A 19,377-nucleotide genomic window follows, 5' to 3' on the forward strand; every position below is an offset into this window, starting at 1 on the left:
GACTCGAACCCTGCACCTCTTGAATACATGTCGAGATGATTCCAATTACACCACGAAAGCATGCGGAAAGGATTAAGAAAATGCCTTCTAATATTGTGTACCTCATCCAGTGAGTACTTAATGTTGTAGTTAATGTCAAGACTTGTAATCGAAGAGAACTTAATATAACATTCAAAGTGAGGTCATGATATTTCAAAGCAGAAAAGCATTTTATTGGCCGAGTAATTATACTTCTTTGAACAATTTTATTTACCGTTAAAAAACTGAGTTGTTATTAACGAAGTTGATATTGAGTTTCCTTGACTTCGTCGAACTATTGAATTCTTATAAGTTTTTTTAAAGTTAACTAAGAGATACGTGCCTTGTTGGAAATGTCTCTTTGTAAAGAACTTTTTAAGGGGATTGCTTTCATATTTACCTCACACTTGGACCCGCCAGACTTAAAAACCCGCCCCCTTCCTGACCCTCCCAAAAACGCTGCTGAATGAAATAGGAAAATTTACAATTTCATGACTTTCATGACAGTACTTGTCACTGAGTTGCAAATTATGTCTGTGTTTGGCAGTACTGGCCAATGTGAGTTGTCATTTTAATGATATAAATCGGATCAAAAAGTGGTCTCGTTTGACAAGCTAAGAGAGAAACGAATATCCGATATACAACATGAAACGTAGACCCTGACATTATTTACTGAATAAAAATGAAAGCGTGCGAGTTTTGTTACTAATTTAATTCTTGTTTCATTTAGTTTTTTGTTTAATAGGTCAGGAGTTTTGAGGTCTTGAAGAACAAGTTGTGATATCGTTCATATTATCTATAACTTAAATCTAAAACTGAATCATAACATAAGCCAGAAAATTAGTTATTGAAATGTGATTAGTACTATCTCCACGATTTTCTTTAACAACCGGGTGCGTTCTGATCCTTTCATTCAACATACACCGAGTGTGCCTTTATAAATATAACTATGTAAATTACATTTTTAATGATCTAGATTCATTGACATTCTAGATTTCCACGATTATTTAGTGGAAGTGCGAGTTGCACTTAGAACGAATAAAAGTAAACTATTGAAGGGTAACCTTTACTCGTGAATGTTGCAGTTGAATGTCATGTTTTACAAAATAATCAAAATATTATTATTTAAATGCTTTCAAATATTTACACTGAGCGAATCTTAAGTACTTCATAATTTTATAAATTTGAATTTAGGTCTGATAAATGAATTGAAATGAAAAAAAACCACTGATGTCTTCTAAAAATAGATAGGTTGAATTTGAGGAACATTTAAAATTAATCGATTAAGATTTTGTCGGAGACATTGTGTAATTATGAAGCTGTGAGCTATTTTCGCTTGAATATTATAAATCAATTAAGCTTAAGTGATCTCAGAAATATCCGTGGGTTATTTTCTTGATCCTGAGTTAATTACAATAGGATTAAATGAGCTAAGCGATGAAAGATTTCCTAGAAGCTTTTCTAAAACGAACGGACGGCTGCTTATATTTGCATTGAATATAAAGAAGTCTAAAGCAACTAAAGTTAGCTCTAAATTTATATCATGAAAAGACATCAGTACGCCATTTATTCGCTTGGCCAGTGGTGGGTTTGACGCCTTGAATCAATCTATCTTCACTCTTTTATAAGAATCTTGCAAACACGTGTTTGCATCATGTATGTGATGAAAGGAGTTTTCGTGCAATTTAAAAATAAAGAAACGCATTTTTAAAGCTGTAACTTGTAGCAAGATTTATCTAATGTAGTGGTTCATTTAGTAATTTAAATGTAACAGATTGGTTGGAATGTTATTGAGAAACAAATAATTATAATAAATTGTGTGAGTTTGTGAGTTCGTATTCGGCTGTCGTTTTTCACATCTCTCCTTCATTATTATTATGAATAGTTTTCTTTATCCTCTTTAATTTTTTCTTTCGAAAGCAAGATTAGTTAAATTGCTTAAACTTACGAATGTTAAAATTATATTTAGTCGTTAGTATGCACGGTCTCTGTCTTCTTCGTCTGCTGCTACTAAAACCGAAGACCGAAACATCTAGAGCGCATTACATGCCTATGAATAAGTATTGGTTTCTTATAACTTCAATTTTGCATTTTGCACATAAAAGATGACATTACTCACGTGCATTGCTTTGTGCGTTTCTAAACTCATTTTACAGTTATTCTCTCTGTGTTTTACAAATAAATTTTCGGATGGTTTCAATATACTTTTAATGAGAACTGCATTTTTTTCAGCGAACCTGAGATCTATGAATACAGTATTATTTAAGATTTAAAAATTTATTTTTACTTTATGGATATTAATATCCATTTATCGGGGATTTATATATATATGTTCCGATTAGACTAGAAGTTATCTTGATTTGAGTGAAAAAGCTGAGAAAGCTTTCTATGGATAAGCATGTGGTGGTGGAATAAACATGTTTTGGATTTGATAGCAAATTTCTCATGTTATGACTAGAATGGGATCACATATTATCAATCCAATACTTTATGAACTTTTAATTTTAGCTTGGACGTAATTAGGTTGCAGGGATTAAATTTGCTTGTAATAATGCATGTGACTCAATAGAGGTTTTAAAGGCAAACAATCAGTATTAGACTCATCAAGAAAATAAAACCTTAATCTGATCCAGAGTATCTTGCAAATTTGTTCATAGCAATAATCAACCATATGCAGAGGGATCACATGCAGTTATTTTTCATTTCTGAAATAAAATCGTAAAATGGATATTAAATACATTCAAAAATTACTTAACGATATACCAAAAATGTATTTATTTATTAAATCAGTGAAGCATGGACGAATAAGCTAAATGAAATTATTTAAATAGTCAAATGAATTTGCAGTTAACTGGTAAATTTAAACAGACAAATGTGTATGTATGAAAAATGCGCGAATATGCTTGTCATTTCATTACAGACTACTGTGCTGAAATTATACTTATTATTTTGCATAATAATAGCATAATAACATGTAATTAAGATAAAATAACACGATTAACATGAATTAGCGCTTTGGCAGCTAAAGGTAATGGTTCGGTAAAACCATCGAAACTAGTCCTGTGAAAATTTGCAAATATAACGCTGATTTTTGTTGTTTGACTTCTAAATTAATAACAACATGTATTTAAAATCGAATAAAACTGCATAATTTATGGACATTTTATCTTCCAATGATTATTTTTAAGTTTTATGTTGTGATGTTGATTGCATGCATAGTTTTTAACGGATTATACAGTACGTGTTCGTTCGTGCGGGTGGGACAAATATTCGATTGGGATGAGACGAGAAAAATGTGCAGTGTCCTCGCCGAGATTCGAACTCCGGACGTCCCGAATACGCGTCGAATGTGCTTCCAGTTACACCGCAAAGGCATGCGGAAAGGGGGGTGAGAAAATACCTTATATGCAATATAAAAAATGCTAGTTTGCGCTTATTTTAAGTTGACAGAATGCATATTTTAGTGATTCGTTCTGCTTTTATTTTGTTAACGTTATAAGTATAAAATAGTTTAATTGTTCCTCTTGACACGTTTTCTTTCTTTATTTTATAATAATTTATTATACGAGATCGTTGAATGTAAGTGAGCTGATGTATAATGCGAATTTTTCTTTTGCTATATTTGTAGCTTTAAAACATTTTAATATCCCTGTTGTTGTATTTCTTATGTTTTTATGTTGTTTAATGTGACGTTATTCAGAGAAATTTTAATTTTGAATTATTATTTTTTTCATTTCAGAAAAACTTTCAGTTTCAAAAAGATGAATACATTTGGGACATTAAACAGCATATAATTGATTCTTTACCCAAGGTATATCGTGTGTGCATAATATGCATATTTATTTATTTATTTAAGTTGTTTTTCAGAAAAGACATTTATTTAACTCTAACAGCAGTATGTTATTCACACTTCTTACTTTAGATTCATTGTTAAAAATAGTTGTTTTCTGGAAAATGAATAATGTTTTTATATGTATTTCTTTCAGGAGTTAAAAGAAAGCTTTAATTACGGAATTTTTTGCCCGCCAATCAATGGCAAGGCTGGAAAATTTCTTGATGAACAAAGGCCTTTAGCCGATTATCCATTTCATTCTTCTGTAGGTTATGTAGAAGTATGTATATAACATATATATATTATATAAAACTTCATATATGTATATATGATGTTTTATTTACTTTCTCTAAAGTGCAATTTTGATAGAACTTAAACTCTGCCTTTTCCTGTAAACCTTTAGGAGGGAAATGAACCCATCCAAGAGTTAGTTTATTTTACCAGAATTAATTAAAGAAGAAAGTAATCCTTGAAAGTATAATAAGATAAATTTAAGAGCTATCCGGGAAGAATTCAAGTCGAATTGGAGAAAAAAATTTCCTCTTTATTGGACAGTTTAGAACTTGGGCGAAGCCCATCTGGCGTGGTGAACATAAATTCTAAAGCCATCTTTATTTGGACAATATGCAGAAATGGTAAAATGTCTGAACTTTAAATGAAAAAGTTCAGTTTAGAAAAATAAAATTGTCTTTGAATATGGGTAATGATAAGTGGGTGTTGGCAAATCAGTATTTGACGACTTTCACTCCGAAATTGCTATATCGAGACGGTCACTGGAGTCTTTCTTATTATTTTTCAGAAAGTTAATGAGTGGAAAATGTTTTAGAGACTGATGTAGTTGGTTAGTACCACGAAAGTATGCACTTTTTTAATTTTAAAAATAACGGAAATTGGGAATATGACTCATTTTTAAGCAATCTTATGTATCAGATGTAACATTCGAAATTATACTCTTTAGTCTCAAAGATTTTCTTGATAAGTAATAATCTTAACAACTGTTAAATTTGATCAAATGAAAGAAATGCTAAGTTATAAGTTTTTAAAGGTAGACTTTCATGGTGTTATTTTGTATGATTTTTAAGTGAGACCAGTATCCCTTGCCTAGCACATTTCCGCAGTACAAACTAACGAGTCTAACTGCTATTGTGTCATCTTTTAATTATTATATATTTAAAAACGAGTACCTAAGCAAAGGTATATTCCACGATTTGATAAGGTACCTTCTTTTCTACCTTTTTTAATACTAATGGAATGAATAGCAAACTGAAAGCAAAGAGATATTTCTGTTTTTGTGAAGACATATATAAGTTTTTTTTTAATCATGGATACTTCTGCTAAACATATAACGCTTTGCGTCTAAGTTTATGAGGCATACATATTTAACGCAAGATACCTCATGAAATGAAAGCACTCTAATTACTCATTTTCGATGGGGGATACATTGTATCTTGCTATTGTCGGACCAAGAAATAGAATTACCTGTGATGTAAATTTTGGGAGGTTAAGATGTTTGTGGTTTATGCTTTCATATCTGCATGTAGTAAACTGTTTACTTTGTGGTCCTTTTATCTTTTCGTTTGTTTAATAGGTTTTTATGAGATAGTTATGAGAGGCCACTTAGATAAAAATTGACCACGGTACTTATAATCATTGAAATTGGGCATGATTTTCATATCTCCCAGATTGGATTCTTACGATAATGTAGTTCAGCTTCCAAGCCATTAAAAATAATATCTATTCGCTGCAATTAGTTAGCCATTTGGAAGGTAAAACGAATAACTATAAACGGTTACTAATTCAGAAGTCAAACAACAAAAATCAGCGTTTTGCGGTTTGCGGTTTTGCAGCTGAAGATGGTGGTTCGGTAAAACCATCGAAACTAGTCCTGTGAAAATTTTGTAAATATAACGCTGATTTTTGTTGTTTGACTTCTGAATTAGTATTTATTCGGCGTGTTATTGTGTCTTAATTATAAACGGTTAGTTAATAAACTTTAAACGAACTAGCAGCAGTAACTTATAAATGACAATAATCTTTTGCACTCGTTTCTAGTTAATGACTGATATTCATGATAAATAAAGAATTCTAAATTTAAACACTCAAAATTTCAGTAAATATACTTGAAAGAGATTAGATATACATCCGGAAATAATCTTGATTTTCATTGTATTCTCTTCCGAACTAAACTACAAATCAGTTTTGAAACTGTAATGCTTCTTTAAATATGTTGCTTCAAACTGCTACACTTTGTAAAATTAAATTGCTACATTTCTTAAAAGTAATTGTTGAGTCCACTTATATGTGAATTTACGCACCACAGCATTGTTGATTCTATTGATAAATATTACTTTTCGCTATAATGTTAATTTCGGGGATTTGCATTTCCTTGAAGTAAAATCATACTGTAAAATAACGGCTGTTTCACTATTATACGTTTGTAAAACATGTATACGTTAAAACCCTGAATTTCTATATCAGTATCTATTTTTCTACATTTACACAGTAAAACTGGTCAAAAATCGGCTTTAGATTGAGGTTGGCGTGCTTCCGTTTCATGAGTAGTTATTGATAAATCCTTCGACATGTTTTAACAATCACAAAATGAAATCTCTGCATTGATCAGAAAAGTAAGAAAAATTTCGTATACTTGTTAGTTTATGGAAACTATAATTCTGTTCATCATAATATATATATCAGGGCTGTCCAAATTTTATGTCAGTAATAGCCGCGTGTTGAAATTCAGGAACGTTCGAGAGTAACAACTAAATTTTCCAAAATCCTTAAGTTTATGTTTACACTATTTTAAAAGTAGTGAAATAGGTTTCAGATCGAAAAATACGTCTGAAAAACTTTTTAAAAAGAAATTAAATAAATTAATTTGTTTTTTTGAACACTGGGTAGTTTTGGTTTACTAAATTTCATACATATATTTTATTTGCATAAGAGCCGCTCCTCTCCTCAGCGAATGCCGCATGTGGCTCTCGAACCGCGCTATGGCTACCCCTAATATACACTCTATAAAAAAAAAATAAAAAAATCGACTCACCAAGAAGGGATCATCCGATTGCTTTGAAATCGTATGCATAAGTGTTTTGACCAAATATGCAAATGATTAAAATTTGGTATCCAATGAATGAATAGTGCGATCTCCAGCGCATCGGAAGTACGCATCCAGCAGATGTATATAAGGAGCTGTTCTTGAACTGTTGTTAAAACTTTTTGTTGCATTGCGGTTTAGGATACCTTTCAACGACTGAAAAAATGCCTCGCCACAGGATTCGAGCTGATTTGCTAGCGTTCCTTTTGCAGTACCCTGGCCTTATTTTTCAGCAAGATAATGCCAGACCACATACGGCACGTGTTGCTATGAACTGTTTTACAGCTTGTCAAACACTTCCTTGGCCAGCCAGGTTGCCAGATCTCTCTTCCACCGAGCATGTCTGGGATATGATGGGAAAGCGACTGCATCTACCAGGAAATGTTGGTGACCTGCCCCGACAACTGGTGCAAATTTGGCAAGAAATACCGCAGGAGACCATTCGGGAGCTTTATCATTCTATGCCACGCCATGTGGCAGCTTGCATCCAGGCTAGAGATGGGTCAACACCTTATTGAGCTCGTTAATTTGTAACTATGTAACTCTGAAATAAATAATTAAATTGCTCTGAAATTTTAATTTTTCTATTCTGTATATAATCTTCTTATCCACCAATTTTTGTCTCCATCGGACAACTCCTTCTTGGTGCATCGATTTTTTTTTGTTATAGAGTGTATGTATTATAATATATGTAACATATTTACTCGCATATGTTTCCCCCTAGCTTTTTAGCATAAAGTTCTGAATTTGTTTTAAATACTCGTGTAATTTTACTCTTCCTAATGGCTTTCAGAAAGCGAGCTTCCTAAATTTTAAACTGGATTCGCCCGCATAATTTCGTCTTACTAATTGATTTACTCATGGATTATGGATGTATGGGCAATTTATAAAGCAATTATAGTGAAAAGTTTCAAGAAAATAAGGATATCTTATGCTCTGAAATTTTATATAATTTTTCTGAAAATCACTGTAAGAGGGTAGAGAGGCTAAACAATGACGAAGAGGACAACGTTGACGATGTCAAAGACCTAAACGCTGTACAGACAGCAGAGCCAGCAGCCGCACTGAATAATTTGAGGTTCGGGGAGTAGTAGAGAGTAACAATAAGAGCGTGCGTGCGAGATTGAAATACAATGAAGTTTTCTTATTAGATATTGTAATGTTGTTATTACTGCCTATACATTCTTATTGGAATGTAGGTTTCTTGTAAATAAATAATGCTGTGATAGTTGCTGGTAGTTCATCCATTGATATATTTCACTTGTTATGTTTTTACCGTAGCACTATCTATAATATTTTATATTTTGGGTTCCTAACGGTCCAGGGTTCAAGCCCCACGTTTGGCGCCAAAAATATAAAATATTATTTATACACTGGGACCGGCTGAACTGTAGTTCAGAACAATCAAGATTATCAATAATACATGAACATTTTCAAGAATAATTTTGTAGAATCATTATACATTTCAATACAAATTCAAGTTTTTGTAATCAAGAAATGTCACATAAACATCAGAAACATGTAACTTACCATATGTTTCAAGAATATCAAGTAAAGTTTCATTCATCAAGCATTATTGTTGTAACATTCCTGTTCAAGCATCAGGAATTTAAATCAAGAATTTGTGTAACTCAAGATAATATTAAACAAATAACATTTCGAAATCACGATTATCATAATTCAAGTAAAATACTAAAAATATTACAAAAAACATGTCTTCTTTTTTTTTTTTTTTCCTTCAGAATTAAATTAAAATTTTAAATACACTTATACATTTCTACAACCTTAAAATTTTCTAATATATACATTTCTTTAAATATTAAATATACAATACTTTGAATAACATTAAGATTACATTTTCAGTAAGAAATATACTATCATACAATATTAATACTCTTAGCACTCTAACTCTAGACGGAGATAATGGTGCTATGACTTGTTGCGTCGGTCGGGAGTTATAACGCTGACACAGTACACAGTTTCTTATTACACGTTTCACATTTTGTCTGGATCTAATTATCCAGTATTTTTCACGGAGGAACATGAGAGTACTAGCTACATCTGTATGAAGAACTCGTTCATCTGCATCACGTACCAGAAGATCTGTAAAATGAGTTTTTGAAGGAATAATTATAGGATGCTGTTTATGAAAACTTAAAGTTGATTTTTGTAGTCTTCCTCCTACTAACAAAACTCTTTCCTCACTTAGAGAAGGATTTAGTTTATAAATGTTTTTTTTTTTAAATCAACTGTCCAAACTTTAAACTATTAATTTCATCAGAAAAATTTTCATATTGAACTTCTTTTATCAAATATAATTCTGCGGCAAAGAGTTCTTCTGCAATCAAGGGTCCTGTTTTCTTTTCAGTTTTATTTTTCATATTGTGAATAAATCTTAATATCCATGCACTCACTATAATACCTCTAATTAATTTACTAGAATTTTCAAGATTCAACAGAGAATTAGATTTTTCTGCAATAGACGGTAGTATTGTGGTATTATTTATACACATTTTCCGATCTAATTCAGCATCAGAAAACTTCGTCGTCGCAATAAATTTACTAGGCCAAACACTCACTAATTCAACTAACCAGTCTGGCCCAGACTGCCATAATCTTGAAGACAACAAATATTCGGCTGAACATCCTTGAGATAAAATGTCCGCTGGATTGCACTTTCGATTACAATGTCTCCAGTTATTTGGGCAAGTTAATGATTGTATTTCAGATACTCGATTTTTTACATTTTCCATCGTTCAGGAGTACTATGAATCCAGTGAACCACTATCATACTGTCACTCCACAGATAAATATTTTCTTCATGAATTGAAAACAGCTCTTTTAAACTTTTAGCAAGTCTTGCCGATGTTATTGATCCTAACAATTCTAACTTTGGAAGTGTGAGTTTTTGTTTTATTGGTGCAATTCTAGATTTTGCCATAATGAATGCTACCTGCTCTTCTTCAACCGATCTAAAATATGCAACTGAACCGTACGCTTTAATAGATGCATAACAAAATAAATGCAGTTCGATGTCTTTATTTTAATACAATTTGCCAGAGAAATATTCTCGAGAAATTTCATATTTCTTTAATTTTTCGATTTCACCGCTCCACTCGGACCACAACTGCTTACAATCAGTTGGAACTTCGTCATCAAATTCTAAACCCTACTGCCAAAGGTTTTGCATTATCGGTTTTTCACGTAATACAAATGGCGCCAAGAAATCTACTGGATCGAAAATAGTAGCAGTCACCTTTAATATATTTCTTTTTGTGGTGTTTCTACAACTATTTAATGTTTCGCACAAGTTATCTATGTTCAAAGAAATTACATCTTTACTCGTACACCAGTTAAGCCCTAATACTTTTAAGGAGCTATTTAGTTCATTTTCTGATTTAATTATTCCACAATCATCCCAAAGTTTTTTGAGATTCTCTGAATTTGTATTAAACTGACGCAAATTCATTCCAGCATCTTTAAGCACGCAATAGGCTCCAGTACTTAACTTAAAAGCCTGTTCTACGGAATCTGCCCTATAGAAAACATCATGTACGTAGATCGAACAGTTCAACATCTCAAAAATATCTGGATTTCCTAACTCTATTTTCTTTATATGCTTTTTTATAGTGCACGCCAGAATGAAAGGGCTACATGACACACCGAAAGTAACGCGAGTCATTCTATAATGTTTCAAATTGTAATTATTATGAAAAGTATGAAAACCGTAATACATCTCTATCAATTTCAGAGATTCCAATCTGAAGAAAGGCCTTTTCAATGTCTGCTAAGAACACATATTTGTATTGTCTGAACCGCAATATAAAGTCCAAAACAGAAGGATTCAAATTTGGGCCAGGCATCAAACAATTGTTCAGAGATACCCCATTACACTTCGAAGATGCGTCAAACACGATACGGACTTTGGTTTTTGATACATTTTTTCTTAACACTGGAGAATGCGGCATATAATACATTTTACTACTGTCACAACTTTCAATTTCGCACTCTTCATTTATTTTATTTTTTAACTGTTCGTTTATTATGCTATCATAATTCGCCCTAAGCCATTCATCACTTTTTAGTTTATTAACCAAAGGTAGTAGACGTCGCTTGGCATTTTCTAAATTATTACCCAAGTTTGCATGATAAGATTTCAATAACAAACGAGCTACATATCTACCATTAGTAAAATGCAATTCTTTTTCAAATTTCTCAATGACTGATTTATCGTCAGGATTCTCGTTCTCCTCTAAACCCAAATGCTTCGCAAACAGTCATTAACTGAATTATTATCTTCCTTCAAGCAATGAGAAGCTCCAGTTGTAAAAATACAGGCACTAGACTGATCACCTTCTAAAGATCCAACTAAGGACCAACCACATATAGAAGGCACCGCAAATAATTTATTAGTTACTCTTTTCTTTTCGCCTGTTTGCACTTTCCAACATGAATCAGATCCTAACAATATTTTTATTTCAGCTGCTTTACCATTATCGGTTAATTTTAGATTTTCTGATTTTAATATTTCTAAAATGTTTTTGGAGGGAATTTTTATGATCGCTGCAGAAATTGTGTCTGTAACAAGAGCTTCAACAGTGATTGAGTCATTAGGGCAATGCATGCTTTCAGGGTAATTTGAACAACATTATATTCCATTAGTCTACCCCGGATGTACCCAAATGAATAAATATATAACTTTTCTTTCCTTAAAGTCCTTAATTTCAGTTCTTTAACTAAATCAGATCTAATAAATGACCTCTATGATCCACCATCAATTAATACTTTTACTATTTGGCTTCTAGTATTATCTGTATCTGAAGCCTAAACAGTGCAAGTTTTTAAATATACACCTTTATCAGCAGTTTCAGAAACAGTCTTAGAGTTAAACGACAGAGATGCAACTACATTCTGCTTAGAATCTGATACTGTTACTACTTTCTGTTTAACATCTGAAACTGCTTCCACTTCAGCAACAATATTTTTACAAAATAGCTTATTATGATTTAAACCATTACACAACTCACAAGGCTGAAGTTTCATTTTACATCAGGAAGATACATGACCTCTCAAAACATCTGTTACAACGTCCATGGCTTTTTAATATCGCTCTTTTTTAGTCATTTGTTTTCTCACATTTTCCTACATCATGTGTATTTTGATTACAATAGAAACAATATGGCTTAGTCACTGTGGCTAACGCCGAAGCAGTAGGAACGCTTGTCCCTTTTAAGTAATTAATTTTATTCTGCTTAACACCGTAATTTGTGTCTCGTTTCTTTGAGTTTATTATTAAATTAGAAGCTTCCCGTCTCTCAACTTCCAATCTAATGAATTCGAGAAGTTCTGTTAGGCTATATTGCTGTTTAGAGTTTCTTTTTCTATTAAACTCCAGATTCATATCGTCTGGTAAAAGCTTTAAAATAACAGGTCCTAAAAGGGTCCCGTAAGCTTCCGACACAATACCTAATGAATTTAAACTTCTTATATTGGTTTCACAGGAATCGTAAAGTGTTCTTAGTGCTTTCACATTGGACGAACTTCTAACAGGTTCAAGATTCAATAGTTTATTCATGTGCGAAGATATTACCAAATCTGTTCGTCCGAATCTTTCTTTAATTAAACTTATAGAAGCGTCATAATTTTCATTAGATAGTGCACTTAAAGTAGGTTCTTCGAGTAAGGATTTAAGATAGGTAAACTTCTCGACCTTTGTTAACTCATTATTATTATCAATAGCATTTTCAAAAGAATTATAAAATTCCAAAAATAAACTAGGATCACCATAATATTTAGGAACTGAAATTTTAGGTAACCGAATGTTAGTTTTGTTTTCGACCTTTACGGCAGCAGTATGGTTACCAGGCGATTCATTTTCAATGTTCACTATCTGAGAATTTAAATTAAGTTCCTTTTTAGCCCTAAAAATGCATAAACTCATTTTTTCATCATACTCTAACACAGTATTACATTCTTTCTCAATTTCAGACTCATCCCTTTTAAAACAATCCAGTATTTTCCCATTAAATTTCTTTCAACGCAGACTGTTTAGAAGTAACACACTTTCTTCTACCATATTCTTATTCCAAATGTCTTTTTTAATTTCAGATTCTACAACATTTATTATTTTAGAAATAGCTTGTCTCATAGTTTTTCTAGTAGCTTTCAATTTAACAATATCGTCTGCCATAATAACAACAAAAATAATTTTATTCGTTTACCTGTGCAGTCTTCAAATAGTTTAATCCTAATTTAGTAACTCACTTTACTGGTGAAAAGCATTCACAAGTATTCTGAATGTTTATCCTACCACGTTCAGTGCCGAGGAATAATATTTCAATAACATGAAAAAACACTGCATTCTAAATCAAAAAACTGTTCGTGCGCAACAGTTTTTTTTTCCTTTGAGAACATACAGACTCCCCGTGCACCACATATGTACAACATGGGGCTTACAGAAGTAAGTTAACTAGAACATTAAAGGGTTACATGTATAAATAAACATTAAAAATTACATGCATAAATAAAGCGAACAAAAGCAGAGAACAGCAGTCTGGACTTCACGAAAACAGATAAGTTCACTGGCCAAGTCACTCCGAACATTTTCAAATCGTTCTGTAAGCATAATCTAGGGCCATCAAATGTAGGGCACGAGAAAATCAAATGTTCCACATCCTGAGGAACTCTTTTTGAACATTCACATAAATTGTTTGATCGTAGATTAAAACGAAACAGATAACTTGCAAATTTACCGTGACCTGATAAAAACTGAGACACTTTAAAATTTAACGAGAGGAAAGACTCGGAATTCAGTCTATGGTAAATAGAAGGAAGGAACTTTTTGGTGACTTCCGCATTACAAGATGAAATGTATTCCTCATTCCACATAGCTAAAAGCTTTTTATAATGAAAGGACTTCCAATAACTCTTTGGAATGCTAATGTTGATATCAATGGGTAAATTTAAGGCATCTTTAGCTAAGAAATCAGCTCTTTCATTTCCGTAGAAACCATGATGAGCACGCACATAAGCAAAGCAGATATCAATACCTCTAATTCTAAGTGAACTAACAGTTACTAGGGTTTCGATAACTAATTTATCGCAGCTGGTAATACTGTTCAAAAGTTGAAGAGAAGAAAGAGAATCAGAACAAATAAGGTACTTTGAGGATGCTGTCCCATGATCCTGGATCCACTTGACGGCAAGATAAATGCACAGAAGTTCTGCTTGAAAAACTGTACATTCATTCCGTATACGGTGTCTAAGAAAACAAATCTCGGAATTGCCTTCAAAAAGAACAAATGCAAGGCCAACCTTGTTGTTCATCTTGCTGCCATCTGTAAAGAAAACCATATGAAAATTTATATCAGCAGTCTCTTTATAATCGCAGAAATTTATGGGTTCTAAAGAAGCGGGATGAGGAAGATCAGTGAAGGGGACAATTCCATTAATACAGTCTTCCGAAGCATGAGTTGCCAATGACTCAAAAATATTATTCTTATATGCAATTTCAAAATCAATAGGCGGAACTCCTGCAAGAACAAAAGTAGCCTCATAGCTTAAGGTTCTATAACCACTAATAATACGAAGAAGAATTCTCCGTTGAATCTTTCTTAAATTTCTTTTGTTAACCTTCTTGGCAAGAACATGTCCCCAAGCACGACAGCCGTACGAAATGAAAGGTAAAATACACTGCTTATACATGAGTTTCTTAACATCGTAGCTTACTCCAAAAGTATTTTTGGCAATTCGGTGAAAGCCATTAATAATTTTTTCACATTTAGCAGAAAGGAATTCAATGTGCTTTTTCCACGTTAGTTTTTGGTCAAGAATGACACCAAGATATTTAACATTTTCTACAAATTCCAACGGAGAATTATCGAGCATCAAAGAAGCAATATTTTGTTCATCAAACGTACTGGGAACAAGCATAACTTTACTTTTTGAAGGATTGAAAGTGAGTTTATGAGAAATCGCCCAACTGGAGACAAAATCTAGAACTTCTTGTGCTCTCAAAAGAATGTTATTCAAAATCCTTCCTTGGAAAATTAATAGTAAGTCGTCTGCAAACGCAATTTTTAAACAACCGTCGAGATGACTTAAAAGATCATTTATGATTATGTTCCAACAGTTGGGCACCAAAAATATAAAATATTATACCATCGTCCGAAAACTAAACTATTCGTGGAACTTTTACCCTCTCGATCATCATATGGTAAAATTAGTAAAAAAAAGGGGGCGTTAAATACACGAGTAAATACGGTGTGTAACTTTTGCACAGGAAATAGCAATATTTATAATTCAGTTGCATGTCATAAAAAACCGCACTGAAGAGCGTCGAACTATAAAAAATATTAAATATCTGTATGTGACTTAAAGAGGGTCATAACTTGCAGTGTAAACGCACATCTACATTGCGAGTGTAAAATTGTGAACAGCAGTTGATTTGTTAATTATAGCAAAGAACTCGGTACGTTCCTTAAATAATGTCTTGGAATCCGTGAAAACACTTGCTTGTGTTCACTGATTTTATCCACTGTTCCACTGAGAATGAAAACACCCGCTGCCATACGACGTAATAGATGGAATTAGTAGGATTCATAGCTTTTATTTCGTATTTTTTTCCTTTCCCCTGTAGGAAAATGTTAGTGTTCCTTCGTAATTCAGTTGTAGCTGAAATATGCTTAGTCGGCTACCTAACCCGTACTACAAGCATCTATTTCTAAGTTTTAGAGTACAGTTAATTAAAATATTCTTGTATTGTATGTGATAAAATTAATAAGTAGGTTCTGAGATCTGAGAGCATCTTCAGAGAAAATAATCTGAAGTAGCAAATGAATGAAACGTTTTAATTTAAACACTTTAAGGCACATTTTTGATATGCAACCTTTTTGCTGCTTTAACCCAGATGAAAATTAGTAGAAATAATTTCATTTGATGAAAAGTATCCAACTATTCTGTTTAAAATTAAGCAAAATTCAATATCATATTAAAGTTGTTTTATAGAAACATTCAGCGAGTTTCCCTCTAAAACAAGCATTTATTAAAGTCTAGAGTTAACCTAATTAATGTAGTTTGCGTCTGAATAACTTTCTGTCATTGCGCGTATTCATATAATACTTATTACAATAAATCCTTTCTTTTTTATATTCAATTAAGGAAAGGACACATTTGAGAAGATTAAAAATTATAGCTTTTATTCGCACAACTTAAAGTTTGGTAATTTTTTGAAAAATATTCAATTTTTCTGTACTATTTAAACTTAGTGTTTAAATTAAAATAAATTACTGTGTCATAATGAATTTATATCAGTATGCAATTTTTCATATTTCACAGTTGGCTTTTATCTTTTACCCCTCTTGTGTATGTGTTTTACGAAGTCAGAAAAATTGAAAATTTTGAATAGTTGTTTGAAAAATAAAGCATAACTAACTAATATGTAATCAGTTCTTATGAGGTATTATGATTTTCCTCTTTTATGTAGCTTATATATGAACCTTATATATATAGATCATATTTGTTACCTCATATATGTAATTCATATATGTAACGGATGTAAATTTATGTTTGTGTTGTTTATATATTTTTTTTCCTTTTTTTCCTTAATTTTTGTAGTCCTATCTCCTTCCTTTTAAACCAGTGCTATAAAAAACTTATCTGAATGTGATACCTCAAAAATATTCATGTGCAATAGACGCCACTTAATGGGATCGCGGTTAATGTCATTATTCGGATAATCGAATTGCCGAAGTCCCATGCGTTTAAATACAAAAACGTGGAAACTATATCGCGAATTTTGATCAACAGTTCTTCTAATATTATTCAAATATTATAATTTTTTAAACTGAGGTAAGGTCTCCAGTCAAGTTTAAAATGCATTATAAATATTTCTAAGTTACAGAGAAACCTGGTCAAGGAACAGATTAAGTCTCCGAGCATATTAGTTGCGATTTTAGTCAACCATTTGAAATCCGGGAGGGGGGACTTAGTTTGACGCAGATTTTTCAATCACTCTATCGATTCTGTTTGAATCAGACTCAGGTCTATCTTCTTCAAGAGCAGAAAAGTTGTCTGTGGAATTTTCTTTTCCTAAAAACATCTACGCCAAGCTAAGGTTGCTTTTTCGCGTAATTTTAAATTTTACATTGGCGAGTTCTGTTCCAGTGAGGTTTGCTCTCCGAGTATTAATTATACAGCTTCGATCAAATACTTTCCAGATATGTAATGAACAAAGTATGAACAAACATTTCCTTTTTCCTAATTAAAATGCTGTAAAAGTGCCTACTTGTATGTTTCTTGATTTTTTATAGTAAAGTAGTTAAATTCCATTGCTGTTTTGAAGGATATTTTTTCTCATCGTTTGATGTTCTCAACATAGCCGTGGGTAAACGTTATCGCATTAAGCGGCGTCTACTGTATTTTAAAACTTAGTGTTAAAAATCTGTTACTTTGTATTTAAAATGTATTTATTTATTTATTTATTTTATAGCTAAGGTATAAAAGACGCGTGTACAAAATGATGAATGTTGAAGAAAAGCAAATTAAGCAGCTCCACACCAGAGTGAGTTTTTTCCCCTTGTGATTCTTTTAAAAATTTATATGAAATTACTGTCGTATTTTAATCTTATGTTAAATAATTTTTTAGCATTTAAAAAAACTTAAACCCTTTAAAATGGGACAAAACCCTCAGCTCAAACAATAATTATATCGACAATTTAAGCATTACAATTGCACTTTTTATTGTGTTAAAAAGCATCAGGAATATTCTCAGTTCAGTCCACAATTAATTTCCCATTATGTTTGTTTTTTATGACCTAGAGGCAATTTTTATATATAACAGATATGTGAGAATTCTGAAGCAGGTTTAAAATAAAGCAAAATTCAATCCTGTATTATCACTAAGTTTAAAAAAAAAGTGCTGTATGTAATGTGAGCGATTACCGATTCACGGACCGTTGTTGTACAAATACAGAATTCGTTAATTATGGTATTGATTAACTTAATTATGGTTAACTTAATTATGGTATTGATAATTATTTGGTCTGGAAACATGATCATTTGCTAAACAGCTTAAATTTTTGTTAAATGCTTAAACTTAACAAAGCTAATGTTAAAATTATAAATTCCGTTACTTTTCTGCATATCCAGTATGGAAGTGCGAGGTTGTATATATGTGTGTGCATGTATACGTAAAGAAAATTTTAATCTGGATGTCCTAGAACATGATGTAGCTGATGCATAAAAAGACGTACTCACACTTGTAGTTGTTTCAATACTCCTTTTTTTTTTGTGACAAAACATTTTTGATACGCAGCTAAATCAGTGCAAGAGTTGCGCTCATTCTTTAATTATTAAATTAGTAATTTAAAAGTTTTTATAATTTATTTGAAGTAAGAAAGAGAAGCGGCTAGGAAGAGAGAAAAGTTGAGAAGAAATGGGTAAATTCTAGTATGGATTCTAGTATGTAATTCTACTAAAGTTATAGTTCTTCGTTTTTTTAATTGGTTAATTAAGGTTTGGATTCCCAAAATTTAATATTATAATTGGCTAAAAGACCTTTGCCTGTATGTAGTTACAGGCGTCATGAGCATTATATAATACTAGATATATGTATATATATATATGTATACATACACTTATATAGCGCTATAATCTTATTTAATGCATGTTCTGTAAGACAGAAATTAATTTTGAATTTATGTAGCTTATGTAGCTTATTATGTAGAAATTAGTATGTCAGAGAGATTTATTTATAAGCATGTTACTGTCTTATGGTAAAAAGGTAAAATAACCAAATTAAAGAGCAAATTTGAAAGGCTATTGCAAACTAAAATTACTATTCTATCGTGCATACATTTATTTATTTCCATGCATATGCATATACGTATATATCTGTTTAAATTTGGCAACGTGTTTAAATTTCTAATTGCAAAATTCCATTGGCCTTTACTTATGGAATATGCGTTAGAAGCCCTTAACTTTGAGCCAGTCTCATATAAGTTGAAATCATTAATAGCTAGTATAATTTGATAATCAAATCCTGTAGACCTCTAGAGATACAAATCAAAAACCCTATAGTCACCTGCTTTCAACGTGAAGAAAGGTATTTTCTACACTCCTCTTCGTCTAGCGAACGTGCAATCTGAAAGCTCCCTTTTTATGTTAGATAGGCTTAGGCTCTGATGTGCAGATTTGACGTTCTGCTTAAAGCGGTGCTGTCGTATACACTTTCTTTTTCTTATTCTGAGAGGGTTTTCTTTTTCTTGTATAACATGAATACAGGCCCATTTCTCTTAGAAAATCTTCAGGGAAGTTATCCCTCACCTTAGGCAGGTAGCCCTGGTATGTTTTACCATAGACAATAAATTCTGTCCAGTTATAAGAGATTAGTCTAGATTCTTTTTCGTGAAATGTTGTTTTTGTTTCATAT

General features: G+C 32.0%; 1 protein-coding gene across 4 annotated transcripts in view; it reads left to right on the forward strand.

The window, feature by feature from the left end:
- Nucleotides 1-19,377, forward strand: part of LOC118188684 (uncharacterized) — a 355,582-nt gene that overhangs the window by 286,266 nt on the left and 49,939 nt on the right. For all 4 annotated transcript variants that reach the window (XM_085807512.1, XM_085807511.1, XM_085807513.1 and 1 more), the window contains 3 exons: nt 3,758-3,829; nt 4,005-4,130; nt 17,437-17,508. In XM_085807512.1, coding sequence (XP_085663638.1) covers nt 3,758-3,829; nt 4,005-4,130; nt 17,437-17,508 — 270 coding nt within the window. The remainder of the gene's footprint in view (nt 1-3,757; nt 3,830-4,004; nt 4,131-17,436; nt 17,509-19,377) is intronic.

This window comes from Stegodyphus dumicola, chromosome X1, assembly GCF_044657685.1.
Source record: "Stegodyphus dumicola isolate Sdum_Otavi_A_Nest chromosome X1, ASM4465768v1".
NCBI classification, from domain to species: Eukaryota; Metazoa; Arthropoda; class Arachnida; order Araneae; family Eresidae; genus Stegodyphus; species Stegodyphus dumicola.